Here is a 17417-nt window from a genome sequence, read left to right on the forward strand (position 1 = left end):
TTTTTCCTCGCTTCCCGGTATCCCCTTTACAACCAGCCCATTGTGCTGTGGGCTACAGCAGCTGGGTGGAGTGTTTCAGGCTCAAGTGTAATTTCAGTGATTTCAGTGCCTTTAAAAGCCTTTGGAGGGCTTTTTTTTTCCTTTTTTTTTCTTTTCCCCACTTTTTTTTTTTTTTTTTTTTCTCTTCCCCTATTTTTTTTTTTTTTTTTTTTTCTCTTCCCCTATTTTTTTTTTTTTTTTTTTTTCTGAAGAGGACAGCAACGCCAACAAGGGATAATTTGACTCTGCGGGGCTGAGGGGCTCTCCTTAATCCCCTTTGTGGGCCTGTTTGACTAGACGCGGAGCAGAAGCCCCCAGCCTCGGGCAGAGAAAAGGCGGCTCAGCAGGGTGGGTTTTACACACTGACATATAAATACGGGCCCTGGTCATGTGGTGCCGGATATAATCTGTGCCCGTTACCGCGCTGCGGAGAAGGGGGGCACCTGGAGGGGGCTTATTTTTTCCCTTTCCAGTTCAATTTACATTTTTATTCTTCGGCTAAAAATAATAAAAAAAAAAAAAAAGAAAGAAGAGGGGGCGGGGGAGAGGCTGACTCAGACCAAACGCCAGGGTGATGGGCGCACCAAAAATGCGCTCAAGTGAAAAGCAGAACCAGATAGTCTCTCATTTCCTCTCCTGCTCCAAAACAGGGGCTCCTCTCATGAATAAAAGCAAGAACTTGGGTCACGCAGTAGCAAAACAAAGCTGTAGCTCTGCTGTAGAGCCAGCCAACCTTGTCTGGAGGTCTCGAGTTGTTTATAGCAGACCTGACGCCGGCTCAGGAGAGGGCGACCAGAAGGAGGGAGGTTTTCGAGAGCGGAGGCTGAAAACGCTGCTGCTTTGGTTGTGTTGTGTGGGTTTAGGAGCGCGTGAGGCTTCTGTGTGCTTAATGAAGTTTGGTGATCAGATGCCAGTCCTGAGCAGATAAAACGCTGCGAGATCGTCATGTGTGGCTGTCACAAGCAGCCCCGTGGCGGTTCCTTCGGCGCAGCCCGAAGGTCCCTCTGCAGCGGAGCTCAGCGCTGGGATATTTATTGAGGCGTTCGGTCCTTCATCGCATCGCCGCTGAATTTGGCCCTCCGGTGCAGTCGTCTTCTGCAGTGTCCCTGATGGAAACGGGGCTGAGTACAGACCAGTGAGGCAAAGTTTTGGCCCTTCGGCCTTGGCCCCTGCTTGTCTGCGGAAAGCGCTGTGCCCAGCTCCTCTCTGCGCCCCGTCGTACCTTGGCCATGCTCCCCCCAAGCGTGGACGGCAACAGGATCTCACAGGTGGCCTGTAGCCTGTGGCTGCCGCTGGGCTAGCACGGCGATGGTGCCTGCCAACTGCCGGAGAGATGATGACACCCACTGGCATCACGGTGTGCGCTGGGGCTGCTCCCTTGGAGAAGCACGGCAAGCTCCGAAAGTGTCAGCGTTGCCTCCTGACCTCGTTAGTCAGACAGGGTCCCTGTTGGTAGCAGCAAGGGGGGGAGGAGGAGGAGGAGGAGGAGGAGGAGGAGGAGGATGAGGATGGGCTGGCACTGGCCACTCTTTGCTGCTGTATGTTTTCCACTGGTCAAGCCAGCAGGGCACGGGAGCTAAGGCAGCCAAAGCCCGGGAGAAAGGCTCCTGCCAGGAGCAACTCCTTCATCTGCCAGAGGAAGAAGCAGGTTGTGGGACAGGTCCGTGGAGGCTGTGGGCTGCCCCGCTGTCTGTTTGATGTTGGTGTTGTGGGGTGAGGATAAAGCGCCCGTAGAGCTGTTGGCACGGCTCCTGAAAGGAGCGTGAGATACCAGAGACGGGCAGGGTGAAGGGAAAGCCGGCCAGATCTTTCTCTGCCCTGGAGAGCATCCTCTCTGCATGACAGGCAGAGCGAGGACAGTGCTCTTAGCCTGCCGGGCTGGGAGAGCATCCTTTCCTAGCTCCATTCTTGACAAATATTCTGACCTTCTCATCCAACTCACCGAGACTTTCATTTGCCTTTCCCTGGTGCCTTTGCTTTATCCAGTTGAGGAATGTGGGACAGTGACCCGTTTCACGTGCCTTTGCTGCTTACCGTAAAACACAGAAGACACTCAACAGCCACTTGCCCTCACAGATGTACCTTTACCTGAAATGAACTGCTGATATCACAAGAAAAAAAAAGCCTCACAAAACTTCTGCAGACGTGAACCAGTCCTTTGGGCTGGCTCTGGAACAGCCCAACCCTGCGAACCGTCAGGACTAACCAGCTCCCGGGTTAGGAGGGCCAAAGGTAGAGGGGAGGTCACCGGGTGGCTTATGCCCCACCTCTGCTCCCCGGCAGTTGCGGACGTGTCCTGCGAGCTCTGGAATGACTTGCACTCCTCTGTGGTCGAGGCAGCAGGAACCTGGCAGGACCTGAGGCCGCATCTCAGACTCCGTCTGGGTGAGCCCCGGCCATCTGCGGGGAAGGTGAGCGGCGCGGTGGTGATGGCCGACACGGGCTTTGCTTTGAAGGGGTGCAGTCTGGTTTAGTGGCCCGCAGAAAGGGGGAGGTGCAGCCCCCTAAAAATCAGCTGATAGCTGCACGTGCTGAAAACTGTGCCCCTTCTTCTGTCTTTGCCTTCTTACTTCCCATTCACAAGATGGAGATGGTGGTGAACCGGTCCGTCCCAGTCTGTGCGTCAGTGAGAGCAGCGAGCACAAAAGGGCCTGAACTGAGCTCCGGCTCTTCGATAGCCCCAAAGGTGGGATGGTCGCGTTGTAGGTGCTGCAACGAAGGATTTGCAGCGTGGCGGGAAAGAACCGACCCCCCTGCCCCGGTCCTGACAAATTCAAATGTCTCCCTTTGAACCAAATGGCATGAGAGGTCTCCTGAGCTATCGTGGGAACCAGCCCCTTCCCGGAACTCTGGATGCATCTGTAGCATCTTGTCCTGGGTGTATATGTGTGTGTGTATCTATCTATCTATCTATCTATCTATCTATATACATATTTCCTGGTGTCTGGGCCGCTGTATGCTGCGGCGTGAGGGAGGGAATTTCAAATGTGCTGGGGCGCCCGGGTCTTCCTTCTTCTCGTCTGAGGGAATTTCCACCCGCCGCTGTGCTTTGCCTAAGCCGAGCTGCCCAGGCCGATATAATGGAGCCCCCGAGCTCAAAGGAAACGCAGAGTTAATTCAGAGAGACTAAATACATCGCCGGTTCTCCCATCCCTGCTTAATGACCGCTCTCCTCTCCCCGCACTGTGAATGGGGTCAAGGAGATTTGAGGGGGGAGGGAAGGGGAGAGGGTCAGGAGAGGTCAGGTGAGTTTTCCATTTCATCCCGCGCGAGACTGCCAGAGCTATTCTCCATGGTGTATTTCACATTCAGGCGCAGTGAATGGACACTGATAGCTGTGAAAGGATCTGGCACTGGATGAACAGCCCTTCCCTAAGCGCTCGCTCTTGTGCTCTCTCCCACCCTTTCTTCCAAAGGGCTTCCAGGGAGCGGGGAATTAATACCGTTCGTAAAGAGCTCCTCGGAAGGTTGGAAATGTAACGCTGTGGTTATGAATGGAAACCCGACGGCCAGCGATACCCTCCGCCCTCCCGGGTCCCTCTCACCTGGGAACTGCGGCACCGGAGCAGCTCAGCTCCCACACAGCACCGTCTCCCGCATCCAGCGCCGGCCGGGGCCACCTGCCTGGGACGCTTCTCCACAAAGCCCCGGCTTTGCCTTTGCTAAGGCTTTTGTGGGGTAATTTTTTCTCCGTATAAGACAGGGCTCGGGTTATTACAGAGCCCTGACAGGTCACAAATAGCTGATAAGTCTAATTCTCAGTTGTCTGATCATTACTGCGGCTGTTTGTTGAACTGCGGGGAAGGTGCGCGGCTGTCATAAATCAGAGAGGCTGCTACCGCATTTAATGACATCTCTTGTCCCCTCTGCACCCATGTGAGAGACTGGAAGGGCTATGGAGTGGCAGGGTATGGATTCTTCTGAGGAATAAATGAGTTTTTCTCTGCCATGTAACTACACCCAGATTTTATTTTGAAAATGTCTGTCCCTCAATCTTCATTCTGGCTAAGCACCGTTTAGATGCGATTGGTTGTAAGATCCTATGTTGGAAAGATCTCAGATTGGGAGGAGAAACGACTTTCAGTCTTTGCTCCCGCGTGTCCGTCAGCACTCTGCACGTAGTCCACTTTCTTCGGGTGTTTCGGGGTTTAGTTCTTCCAGAAGCGAAAGGTGTGGTTCGAAGTCCGTTAGCGCGGGCACACAGAGCAGCGTCTGTGCCGGCCCAGAAGGGAAGTGGGGAGCGGACATCTGCTGGCGACGGCGTCGCTTCGTGTAAATGAGTCCGTACATCTGACATCACCGGTGAATCCAGTCCCGTTTCTGCATCAAATTCAGCCGGCAGCTTTCCTCAGGCAGGGCCTGGCCGCGTCTCTCTCCCGCGTCGAGCACGGGAAGACGTTTGTCAAAACTTTTTCTGGAGCAGTGTGAACGCAGAACAAACTCCCGCGTCGGGGAAAGGCGTGAGCGCGCTCCGCCGGCCCGCTGCCTTCGGAGAAATGGGCTGTCGGGAGCTGCTTTCCCCGGCTTCGCCCCTGCTCCTCCTTCTCCATCCTCCCCGCTGTGCTGCGGGATGAGCCGCGCTCGGCGGAGGCAGACTGCCCGCCTTCCTCCCCGTCCTTCCGAGGGCTCGAGCGGGCGGACGGGGGACACCGGGGCTGCAGGAGGTGCAGTCCCTTCTGCTTCGGTGGCCGTTGCTGAAGAGGCTGCCCTGTCCAGGCGGGCGGCAGAGAGCCCTCTCTGCCTTTGTCCGGCATCGCGCTGCTGCTTCGCTCCTGCCCCCGGGACCGCCCTCCTACCTGGCTGCCAGGTAAACCAGCGCTCCCAGTTGATCTGTTGTTTCTCTGCAGAGAAAAAAGGAGGAAAAGTTTGGTTTGCAAGGTTAAAAGTAAACCAGAAACCCGGGGTTTAAAGCTGCTTTGATTCTCCGTGGGGAGGGAGAGGAAGAGGAGAGGAAGAGTCTCAACACCCAACGACAGCTGATGTCCCCACGGCACGGCAGCTCGGGGAGCAGCTGTGGAAAAGCCCCACATGTGGCTCCCTTCTGCTCTCTGCCTTCTCCCTTCCCTTTCTGCAGGAAACCTTGCACAGAAGGGCTGGCATCCCCCTTTTTGGGAGGGGGCTGGCTGTTATCCTTGTCGAGGTGCTCAGCATTGTGGTCCCTCGGGAAAAGAACAAACGCTGTCTCCCTGTTGTAGAAGTTTGGGGAAACTGAGGCCGGAGGGCAAGAAGTGCCCGCTGTCAGGCAGCTTTTTGGACCAGTTGCCCCCCATCTGACCATGAAAGGTCTCCCCATCATGAGGTGCTGGATCCCACCGCGCTGGACAGGCTGTGGCCAGCTCACCCGGGGCTGGTGTGTTACTGAGACCTCTCATTTGGGAGATGGTTTGCCTGCCTGACTCCTTCCACGGCGGGACAAAGTTACAGAGCACCAGACTCAAACCAGTCCTCCCACGTAGTCTGACGGATAAATTGTCCTCGAAGAGATCAGCCGTTTAAACAAAGCGTTTGGTCTTGCTGCTGGGTCTGTTCCGTAGAGCCAGATTGTTACCTGCAAAGCTGCAGGGAGCATCTAACTGTCTTTTAAAAGACAATAATAACCCCATGTACTAAATCTCTCTCTGCTGCCTATTTGTGACGTGCCAGCCGAGCAGCGGGGGAAGGCGACAAATGTTAACAGCAGGGCAGGGCTTTGGGCAAAGTTCAGACGTGGGTCCAAGCCCCGGAGTTTCTTCCTTCTAGGGCTGGTTTGGGGCAGGAGTGGCCAAACCCTCTGCGAAGAGCGTTGGGGTTGGTGCCTGCAGCCCGTGTTTGCCCCGCACCTCACGCGAGGGGCCCCGGCGTGTCTGCGGCGCCAATAGCGCACCGCTAATAACGCCGTGTTATCGGGAGGCAGGGAGGGCGCTGAAACCAAACCCGCCTGTGTACCTGCGGCTCGGTTCCACCTCTGCTTGCCTACAAATTACTGCAGTAGCTTTTCCTGAACGCTGCGTCTGCCCGGGCTGGGCTCGGCGGAGCCGCAGGGATCCCGCAGGGATGAGGGATCGCCTCTCGCTGCGTGGAGGAGGTGAGTCCTGCCTTCTGCCTTCCTTTCAGCCCGGCTCCCGTCAGCCTCCCCCAACCTTCCTCCTCCATCCCTCTGCCCCTGTCCTTACAGACCGTCAGAGGGGTTTCCTAACCTGCGCTGGTGTTTCTTTCCAGCTAAACCAGTCCGCCTCTCTCTATTCTGTGAACAAAATAAAAACAAAAAAGTAATTGATGAGTATTGGGGCAAAACACAATTTAAACAGAAAAGGGTTCAGAATCTGTCACCACTGTATCTACAACTTGTTTGCTGTTGACAACTTCTCATCTCTGGCTGTGCATGGGTACGCTGGGGTTTATTTTTTCGTTGAAGCTCTCTGAGGGTGTGGAGGGGAGAAGACACAGGTCTTTTCTTACGTACTGATAAGAAATTCAGCCTCTCTGCCTCAAAACTGAAATTCCCAGGTAGTCAGAGAGATGGACAGATTCCTCCTTCCTCCCCAGTGCTGGAGATGTCACTGTGATAAAAGGGAAGGAAACCATTTTTTTTTTTCCCCTCTGTGTATGAGACACCTTTTACTTAATATTTGGGGTTTACCTTGGGGTCAGTCCCCCTCTGTAAACCCTGCAGACCCTGCGCTGCAGCAGGCAGCAGACATCACATCTCCCTCGCGGCTCCGGCTCAGAGCCGCGGCGGCTCGGTGAATTTTGGTGGGCGAATTTGCTTCCTGGAGCTGCCAGCACCCAGGCGTGAGCTGCTGGAGCTGTAGGGCCGCGGCTTAAATTCCTATCCCAAGGCTGTCAGCCAGCTGGGCACCCCTCACAGACGAACACGGCTGAGACATCCTGTGTCTAGCCCACATCTGAGAAAGGTGGTTGCTGCCCCCAGTTGCTTCCGTGCAGATAGAGTGCATCTGAAGTAATGCTGAGCGTATCGGGGGCCTCTGAGTATTCCTTTGAAGCCACGTCTAGTGATTAAAAGAAAACTGTTACTGTTCCCCCTCCGCCGTTAGCCGTGCTGTTTGACCTTGGGCAAGTCGTTTAAATGTTCACAGTTGTTAAAAGGAGATGTCTTTTGTGGCAGCCGGGGTCTAAGTGAGCGTGGAGGGGGAAGGTGAGGGATCCTGGAAGGGAAATGGTCTGTATTTATTGTATGTAACCGGCAGCTCCTCAGCGCAGGAGTGGTGCCTCTCCTCCGCCGCAGCGAGAGGCGGAGAGCGATGCTTGTATTTTGTAAAAACCTCGTCGCCACCCTTCCAGCTTCGCCCAGTCACCTCCGTGTGGGTTACGTGGCTGACGGCAAGAAAGAGAAAAGGGAGAATGCAGAAACTGCCCCAGTCCAACACTTGTGCAGTGACGGAGGTCCAATGCATGTGCCCGGTGAAGTTTGGGAACACTAATTTGCACCATGTTAGGTGCTAATTTGGAGGTTTGTCTCTGCCCGCTGTAGCTGTGGCAAGGCTAAGGTCCAGCACCGCTGGTTCCGCAGCTCCTCCTGCGTACACGCTTTGCATCCCGCAGCCGTTCCAGCTCTGCGAGGTCCGACCCCCTCCACCACGCGTGGTCTCCAGCACTGGTTCCCTCAGCGTGCTGAGGAGGGAGGCGAGCGTTGGCCTGGACATGTTCCCTGTGGGAGTCTTTTCCTCTCCCCTGTAATCGAGGCAAAGAATTGAGAGGGGGACCAGGCTGCAAAACTGAATTTTTACCTCGTTTCTTCTGATGGGTTCGCTTTCTGCAGCTAAGTGAGGAAACTGTGCACCAGCCAGCTGCTCCGGCAGGGAGAGGGTGAACGGGCAGGTAGGTACGCAGTTACGGCTTCCCCAGGGAGGGAGCCATCGGAGATAAACTCCTCCGCCTGCGTGTCTCTCATTCTGTTCAGCCTCCTTCATCCAAAGGACCCAAAGCGCGTGGGGGGCTGCGCTGCGGCGGGACGGGGGGCAGAAGGTTCTGTGCAGACCGGGAGCGCCGTGCACAGTCCAGAAATGGGTCGTGAGTTGAAGCACGTTCAGTGGGACCTGTTATGCCATGTCCCCAAAGAGACACCCGATAGTGGCACATTTAGTGAGAAGTCGGAGGATGCGAATCCCGAGAACTGGGCAGCAGTGTGTTTGACTCCCTGAGTCAGTGTCTGTGCAGGAGCTTAATGTCGTGCTGAGCCATCCTGCCTTTCCCAGCGTAACTACGGACCGCCTTCCCGAGGTGCTTTTAGCAAAATAGCAGTTTGGTGGACCAGATGGTGGTAACCTTGCAGGATTTCTTTCGATTGAAGACTGCCGCAGTGGCAAGCTCATAACAGGTTGCTGAGAGGCATCTGGTTGCTCTCACCTTCATCGCTTACCCCCTGTCCTGATCTGGTAGCCTCTCCCCTCTGCAGAAGGCTGGAGAGAGGGAGCACGTTACAGGGCAAATAAATGACTCAGACTAATGAGTAAGGTAATTGCCATTCACTGTTAGATGAGGCTAAAGTGGGTCAGGTTTGTTTGTGAAACTCCGCAGAGGCACCATCTGTTCTCTGTGCCCCGTCTCGGGGGCTGGAGGCAGGATTTGGGTGAAACTGCTTCCCTGGGAGCCTGCGGGGCGGCGCGGGGGATGCCCCGGTCATTAGGCAGTGGCGCGGGTCTCTAGAGATGACCCTGTGTGACTGCAGGCGAGTGCCTGCAGCCCTGCTCCTCACGGGGCACTCTTAATTGATTGCACTGGGAGAGGGGACCCTAAATCCTTTGTCTTTCTGCTGCAACTGGACAGGATGAGGCTGGACAGGACATGGAGAGGTCGTTAGACCTCCTTTAGCCCGAAGGCGGGATTGGATTTTCCCAAACCGCGTCTGACGGGTGCCCGTCTCACCTGTCACAAGCCCTTGGAGAGAAACCTGGCACCAATGCGGTTCATGTCTTTTAACCCTGCCGCTCTCCCAGACGTCCTCTCTTCATCCTCCCGTCCCTGCCAACCTCTCGGGATGGGGACTGCCTCTCTCGGCGATGGCGTGTCTGTGCGGTACCTGGTTTTAGCCCTCTCCCCTGCCCTGGACCCCGCTGCGTCTAACACGCTCTCTCCTCTCTCAGACCACAGCATGTGAGCAGCGGGGGAAGCCTGGAGCGGGATCCCTGCCGACCCACGCCCAGACGCGACATTGCCGGGGCCACATCTTGCAATAAGAGGAAGAGGAAAAGACCCTTCATTCGCCATTGCGAAAAATGGGAGGCAGCATCTGCCCAGCAGACAGGGAAGGGAAGCTCCAGCCCTTGCCTGGGGGGCATCCCTGGGAGTGCCGCAGCCGCAGCGCCGCAGCGCTCTGTCAGTAAGGGCGGCGGGGACGGCATGGCTCAGCGAGCCTGGGGCAGCATGCTCTTCCACAACCGCAAGACCCAGCTCCTGCTGGTCAACTCCCTGACGTTCGGTCTGGAGGTCTGCCTGGCTGCAGGGATAACCTACGTGCCTCCGCTGCTGCTGGAAGTGGGGGTGGAGGAGAAGTTCATGACCATGGTTTTAGGTAGGCAGGTCTTTTTTTTTTCTCGTCTTTGAGGTGCTTCTTTCCCCTTCCCATCTGGAGGGCAGGGGCAGATAAGGGCACGGAGGCTTTTCTCTGCAGGGTGGTTGCAGGGCTGCTGTTACATCAAGGGCAGCCTTAGGTCGCTGGTTCATTTCTGGCTCGAAGGACCAGTCTGTCCCTGAGTCCAGCCTGGGACTGCCCCAGTGCCAGCCGGTGTCGTGATTGTCATCCTGGGAGCTTGATACGGTTCTGTATATATTTCATTATTTCCTTTTATTTTATTATTAATATTTCATTAAAGTAGTTTAGTTCCTTCTAAACTCGTAAGTCTCTTTTTCCCTCCTCTGCCTCTCTCTTGGAAGAGGCGTAGAGGGGAGCATCTGTTGGTCCCCTCTGGGGTGCCCCCCGTCCCCAGTAGCTGATTTGGCCTAAAACCACGACACCTGGTGTTTGGAGGAGGGGGCTGGGACCCGGCGAAGCTTACTGAGTTCTTGAAACGCCCCAGGGTTTTTTCACAGCGCATACAGACCAGCGTCCTCCAGATCTGTCGCCCTGACACCACCTCTTTCTCTTTCCCAGGGATAGGACCCGTCCTTGGCTTGGTTTTTGTCCCGCTGATCGGATCCGCCAGCGACCACTGGCACAGCAGTTACGGCCGAAGGCGACCTTTCATCTGGATGCTGTGCCTGGGGGTCCTGCTGAGCCTCTTCGTTATCCCCCACGCCAGCAGCCTGGCCAGCCTGTTCGCCCTCAACGCTCGCCCGCTGGAGATTGCCTTCCTCATCCTGGGCATCGGGCTATTGGATTTCTGCGGCCAGGTCTGCTTCACTCCGCTGGAAGCCCTGCTCTCGGACCTCTTCCAGGAGCCAGACAACTGCCGCCAGGCCTTCTCCATGTACGCCTTCATGATCAGCCTGGGGGGCTGCATCGGCTACCTGCTTCCCGCCATCGACTGGGGCGGCAGCTTTCTGGCCCCGTACCTGGGAGGGCAGGAGACCTGCCTCTTCAGCCTCCTTGCCGTCATCTTCCTCGGCTGTGTGCTGGCCACGCTCTTCGTGACAGAGGAGGCAGCCACCCAGGCAGATGCTCTGGATGGTCCGGCGCTGAAGGACGTTCCTCCTAAGCCCTCGCCTCCTGCCTGCTGCTCTTGTCAGCTCTCCAGGAGCTCCTGTCTCCTGCAGGCCAGGCACCTCACGCAGGCGCTGAGAAACCTCTGCACGCTGGTGCCGCGGCTTCACAGCCTCTACTGCCGCATCCCCAAAGTCATCCGGCGCCTGTTCGTGGCCGAGCTCTGCAGCTGGATGGCACTCATGACTTTCATGCTCTTCTACACGGACTTTGTTGGGGAAGGGCTGTACCACGGCGTCCCCAGAGCCAAGCCAGGCACGGACGCCAGGCGCCACTACGATGAAGGTGAGGAGGGAACCAGCTGCTCTGAGGCTGCAGCACATGTTCCGTAGGGTAGGAGCTTTTAGCGGGAGCTGGGAATGGGCTCAGCTCTGCTGGTGATGCAAAAAAACAGTACAGGAAACTAAACTTGCTGCAGGTGAGTCAGGACAGAACATTCCTCCGTGGCCCCCCAAGCACTGCACAGTGGACCAAACAGGGAAATGCCTCTTTGTCCTCCGAGCTACCCCGCACGGAACTGGATCTGGCAGCACAGCCCTGGCCCGGGGCTGAATTGTTCAGTGGCAGAACGGTCTGGCAGGTTGCACGCCGAGCAGGACGTATCCGGCTCTGTCTGCGGGCTGTGGTTGCCGCTGCCAGGTCCTTCCACTGCTCTTCCCTCCTTTTTAAAATGAGGGGTGATGGTGCTCCCCATCTCTCGGAGGGCAGGGGTTGGAAAGCCAGGAGGTGCTCTGTAGCAGCGAGGTGGGCTTTGCTGCATCTTCCTTGTGTGCTACTGTGAGATTCCCGTCTCGTATCTGTACCCGGGGAGCCCTCGAGCAGTTTCCCCCATTTTCACCCCCTCTCTCCAGCACTTTCTGATAGCGCTCACCACTGCAGTCAGTAGCTGCTGCGTCCACATCACGGGATACCGCTCACTGCAGCTCGTTACCTGCGTACTGTTGTTGCCTGCTGTCCCGCTTTGCCTGCTGTGTTGTGCCAGAGCCGTGACTCGCTGCCCAGCCCTTCTTTCCCTCTCCCTGATCTCAGTATTTTATTCTTGGAGGCACCTTCCTGGCCCTTCTCCTCCAGCTGTATATCTTTCCCTCCGAGTTTTCCATTCACTGCCTCCGTGAGCTCTGCAGTACACTGCCTCTTTGTGCTGAGCGTCTGTTTGACTTAGAGGGAGCTTAATTATTGTTTAACACTTGCACTGTATAGCTTCCAGCGGGTCAGGGCTCCATTGTGCTCGCTGTCATAGAAACATGTGTTGAGTAATGATCCTCGCTTCAAAGAGTTAATGGGTTTAATTCCCTGAAATCTGATAGATCTTTGCAAAGGGTAAGGTCCGGATTGCTACCGGATACTGCAGTCGTTTAGTGGATGTTGTGTACTTTACCTTGGCTTAAGCACAATTCCTTGTTCCTTTTGTTCTGCTGCTGGTTTTGGCATCAGATAACAACAGATCCTGGTTCATGAGCAGGTGACAGATCCTGGGTGGAGAGAAGGAAGGTGCGAACAACCTCTACCAAAAAATGAGAGTAGCATTTGAATTCCTCTCTCCCGTTGCCCCTTTAGTTAGACTGGGGTGCCCAGGAGCACATGTAGGAACTGCTCGCTGCTGGTGGATGGTGGGAGCTGCGGTCTGGCTGGGGCCACCCTGGGATGTGTTAGGTGGTGCTGCTCTGCCTCCTGACCCAGCCGTGTGGTTGCCGGGGCTGTTTGTGGCTGTGCCACGCTCTGTGTGGACCAAAGGAGCGGGAAGGAGACCCGACGGTGTTTGGCTGGGTGAAGGCTGGGTGCAGTCAGGGCAGTGTCTCTCACCACCTCTGCTTACCCGCAGGTGTCCGGATGGGTAGTTTGGGCCTCTTCCTGCAATGCGTCACATCCATCTTCTTTTCGACAATCATGGACCGGATGGTGAAGCAGTTTGGGACGCGGGCGGTCTACCTGGCCAGCGTGGTGTTCTTCCCCGTGGCTGCCTTCGTCATGTGCCTTTCTCACAGTGTCATCGTTGTTACCATCTCAGCCGCTCTGACGGGCTTCACCTTCTCTGCACTCCAGATCCTGCCGTACACACTGGCATCGCTGTATCATCATGAAAAACAGGTAGGGATCTGCTCCAGAGGGCGATGTGCCAGGTAGCTGACAGGACAGCTTGCCCAGCCTCTTCTGCCACGTGTAGCTGGTACGGTCAGTTCAGCTCATGGAAGAGAAACACGAGCAAAGGTTTTCCACATGTGCCTCTTGTCTCCAGGCTGTGTCTTCTCTGAAGGTGAAATGGAGGAGATGAGAGAGTTTAGCATCTCCATCCTTAGGCATCCCCTGCTCGCAGCAAGCATTATGCAGTTTTAAAAAGTGTCGAGTGGGTAAGATGAGAGAAATCAGCTAGGACTGGTGTATCGGAAGGGATGTCCTATGTTCCTCTGCGTTCTGCATGTTTTCAGGGAAACTGGTGCAGGTTAGTTATACCTGTGGGCATTCTGCAACCAAGTCACATCTGCAGCACTGCCGACCTGAGGTGCTAAAAGACTCAAGAATTTTCAGCCCTTAGAGGTCCCGCTTTCCAGTTTTTGTCCATAGCATGAAGATCAGTAAAATGAAAACTGAGGTTCTTCCTATTCCCCTAGCTCCAAGAAGAATAAACGTTGTGAAACTTTTGACACCAACACAAAAGCTAGTAATCCTGTCCCACAGATGTTATCCTTGTGGAGAAGTCCTAGGAGGTTCCTGCGTTGCACACTGGATTAATAGGAGTTTCTCTTGTGCTGCAAATGCAAAATTAATTTGTGGTTTGAGAGCAGCTCTTTCATCCCAATGGCAGGCGGTTCACTGCGCAGCGAAATAAGTAGGAGTTTTTACCACAGGCATCCAGATGTTCACATTGAACAAATACTTCTGACCAACCCATCCCAATTTGCACCAGGCACCCTGTCAAAATAGGGGTACGAGGGAGTGTTCTGCATTGCAAAAGCTTCGCTCTGGCTGGGATCTCCCATGGACAGAATATCAACAGAATGAAAACCAAACTCCACGGGCTGGGAATGTGAAGGCCACATGCCCAAATGTTTGCCAAAGGCTTGACGGGGAAACGCTCTCAGTACAATGAGGTGTGGGGTATAGCTGGGTTTGGTCTCGCTGTTGCCCTGACTTGAAAGTTCCTCCTTCCTTTACCAACTACTTCGCAGCAGGCTGCGGGGAGACCCCACAAGAAGCAGTCCCTAAAATGCCTTTTGCAGAAAATTCTCCATCTTCCCCATTTCTGTTCTCTCCTTTTTTCTTACTGTTGAAATCTGTCGTCATTTTTGTTTGCCTTCCCTTGTTCCTGCTTCCTCTCCTCCCTCTCTTTTTTACTTTTTTTTTCTTTTTTCTTTTAAACTTTAAACACTCTTCCCAAAGTGAATCAGCGGAAGGGGCATCCAGAGTGGCTGTTGCGTCTACCCCGGGCGGGATCGTTGGCGAAAGCCTGCGGGGCCACCTCAGCTGGAGCTCCTTGCTTTGCGCCGGCTGTGTAAGTCGCTCCCTTCTCCTGCATGCCCTCCCGTCTTCGCATGGCCACTAAACCTTGTCTAGAGCAGGAGGAAAAGATCTGCATGTTCTAACAGTGCCTGAATGCTCGGTAGAGGTGAGATGCACGGTGGGCTCTCACATCTTCTGCGGGAGATGATGGAGAGCTGGGTTCTTCATTCCCACCACTCCCCATCAACTATAGGGGGAGATGAGGCTGCTTATTGAGGCACTGGTGGCTCCTGTGGTTGTTTCTGTGTTACAGGGTTGATTTTAAAGCGTAGGTTCTCACTAAGCTCATTCCTGCAAGTATGTTTAAGTCATTTTTTCTAGGTTTAAATTAATTCTCTACGCTAGGTATTCAAACACCCCCGGCAGAACTCGTATCTCTGAATAGCCTGGACCGGTTCAGAAACGAAGAAATGTGGTGTGGACCTTCAGGGCAGCTGAGCAGGCTTCTGGGCACGTCAGCGTCAAATATGAAGGGTTGGAACTGTGGGGGACATCCTAGTTTGGCCAACACAGTGCCCTTTCTGTGCTGGGTATTGAGTTGCTTTGAAGTCTGATGGCAATAGGAGGCACGTGGGAGGATTTTTAAGCTCCGTATAGGATAAGTGACAGTCTTGAAAGGCTGAGGGACTTGCAGCTTTTTAGTCTGGAGAAGACTGAGGGGGGGATCTTGTTGATGCTTATAAATCCTTCAAGGGAGGTGCCAGGGGGATGGGAACAGTCTGTGTCCAGCGGCGCCCAGTGACAGGACAAGAGGGACCGGGCACAAAGGTGACCAGAGGCAGTTCCATCTCCACCTGAGGAGGGCCTTCTCTGCTGTGAGGGCGGCAGAGCAGTGGCACAGGCTGCCCAGAGAGGTGGGGGAGTCTCCCCCTCTGGAGCCATCCCAAACCCGCCTGGACGCCGTCCTGTGCCACTGCTGGAGGTGCCCCTGCTCTGGTGGGGGTGGACTGGGGGAGCTCCAGAGGGCCCTTCCAGCCCCCACCAGTCTGGGATGCTGTGATGGTCCTGGGTTGATGCATTTAAGCATAAATTCATGAGTGTGGGCAGAATTGAGGAGTTGAAGGGTATGGTGAGCAGCTGAGCAGAGCCCAGGTAAAGCTTTTGGAAGATGACTGCTGTTTAGTGCAGTTCTTCTCACCTGGTTTCTCTTCTCCGATTGAATCTGAAACTGCTGGTGCTACTGATCTGCAGCCATGGCCCGGGGCGGCGTGAAGGGAGTCTGGCTGGTGCTGACACACACCGGGGCAGGGCTGGGTGCAGCCGGGTGGGTGCTGAGGCTGCTGAAAGCTTTGGGATGGACTGCAACAGAGCTGGAGTGTCCACGCTCCCGCAGCCGCGCTTCCCTCCTCTCACTCTCCGTCCCGGTCCCTCCTGCAGAAGGTGGGACAGTTCAGGCGATCCCCTCCGAGCCCGGCGGCTGGGTACGGTGCTCTCTGCTCTCAAACAAGGGCTGTTTTTCCCTTTTTATTGTCTTTGTTTGTTCAGTCTCACCATGCGGGTAACGGATTAACGCGTCCTGCGTTATCTGCTCTACCCCGTGCAGAGCGGTGGTTGTGCATAACTGCAAATGCTCTGGAGTTTTAAAGTTGGAGCTCCGCAGCGTTTTCACTGTCTGCACGTGACCGCCCGTCATTTGTCGGCGTGAACGTGGAGAGCTTTTTCATCCAGATACTCTGCGTGAATGCTGCTGGAGTGAGCCGTGCCCCAGCGATCTCACAGCTCGAGCGGAGCGGGGCAAAAAATGGGCGAGAAGAAAAAGATTTTTCTTCCCCACCTTTTGTAGCCCAACTGCGGAGGCTCCGGTCAGGCAGATGGAGCAACTCGGTGGAGGTCAGGCGTGCACGGTCTGTTGCGGAGCTGAGAAGAGAGCTCTTTCCTGCGTTCCCAGCACTGTGCCGTCTCACTTTTTAAGTATCAGACATGAAGAAGTGGCCGTGCATCCTCTCAAAACTCTTCGCCTGCCCTTTGGGCTCTTCTGCAGGAAGGTTTTGATTTCCCAGTCAGCCGCTTTATAACCGCTTCTGTTCGGCTGGAGCGCGCTGGCTCTGTGTGTGTCCAAAGCGGGCTCTGGCCCTTCACTCCTGTCCCGCAAGCGTGCCTCGGCTCATGTCAGGATGGGCTGAGCTGCAGTTGGTGCCCGGGTTCCCTGGGCACCCACTGAGGAGGTGCCAACCCAGGGCTCAACGCAACGTGTCCCCAAATGCAAAGCCTGGGCTGGCTATGGGCTGCGGCGCTCTGCTGAGCTCCAGAGCTCCAACACAACAGAGGAACCCTTTGGCCAGATTTCCCCGGTGAGTCAGGGCTGCTTTGAATCCCGTGCCAGTTGGGAAGAGCCAGGCTGGCTCCTGGAGGCCATCGCTCACTGCCGGCGCTCCCCACCTCCAGCAGCCTGACCCAACGCACACAAAAAAACCCACACAGAGTGGTTTTGCTCTCTTGCACAAAAAATGGGGCCTCCCTCTGCCCCCCACCTCTCCTGCTCCACCCTCCCTACTCATTCCTCACGTGCCCTCTTTTTTTTCCCCTAGGTATTTTTGCATAAATATAAGAGCAAAGAGGAAGACGCAGCTCAATTGAACAAGAAGTCAGCCTTCTCCAAAGGCCTCCTGTCCAGCCAGAAGCTGCCTTACCAGAACGGACATACTGGGAGCCTCTTCTCTTCCTCCTCCTCCTCCTCCTCCTCTCCTCCAGCCGCCGGCTCGGCTCTGTGCGTCAGCTCCTCCTGCGACGTCTCGCTCATGATGATGGTGGGAGAACCGGACTCAGTGCCTCCTGGCCGAGGGATCTGCTTGGACCTGGCTATTTTGGACAGTGCTTTTCTCCTCTCTCAGGTTGTCCCCTCCCTCTTCATGGGGTCCATCGTGCAGTTTACGCAGTCGGTGACTGCCTACATGGTGTCGGCTGCCGGCTTTGGCCTGGTAGCCATTTACTTTGCAACCAAAGTTGTCTTTGATAAGAGTGACATGGCGAAGTATTCGGTGTGACATGGAAGGCACGAGGGCAGCACGCGGGTGCCCGCACGTGGCAAAATGAGACACGTGTGTGTGCGTGTGTGTGTGCGTTCACACGGCCACTTGCGGGAGGGCTCGTGTGGCATCTGCTGTCCCCATGCTGTTGCTGTAGCCCCGGGGGCTGGTTCTGGGGCTGGGGGGCAGGAGAAGTGCAGCAGGGCTAATCTCAGGTGTAAATATGAGGCATCGGGGCATCGTGCTTCGGGCCATCAGTGCTTTCCAAAGGTGCC

The 17417-nt window shown here is 55.4% G+C and overlaps 1 protein-coding gene across 1 annotated transcript; it reads left to right on the forward strand.

Annotated features, from left to right (window-relative positions):
- Positions 1-9378: 9378 nt before the first annotated feature.
- SLC45A3 (solute carrier family 45, member 3) lies at positions 9379-17160 on the forward strand. Its single transcript, XM_009888217.1, has 4 exons — positions 9379-9550; positions 10130-10963; positions 12501-12766; positions 16705-17160. Exons 1-4 carry the CDS (start codon positions 9379-9381, stop codon positions 17158-17160), a joined length of 1728 nt encoding a protein of 575 aa, XP_009886519.1.
- Positions 17161-17417: the final 257 nt, after the last annotated feature.

This window comes from Charadrius vociferus, unplaced genomic scaffold, assembly GCF_000708025.1.
Source record: "Charadrius vociferus isolate BGI_N301 unplaced genomic scaffold, ASM70802v2 scaffold266, whole genome shotgun sequence".
Classification (NCBI taxonomy): domain Eukaryota; kingdom Metazoa; phylum Chordata; class Aves; order Charadriiformes; family Charadriidae; genus Charadrius; species Charadrius vociferus.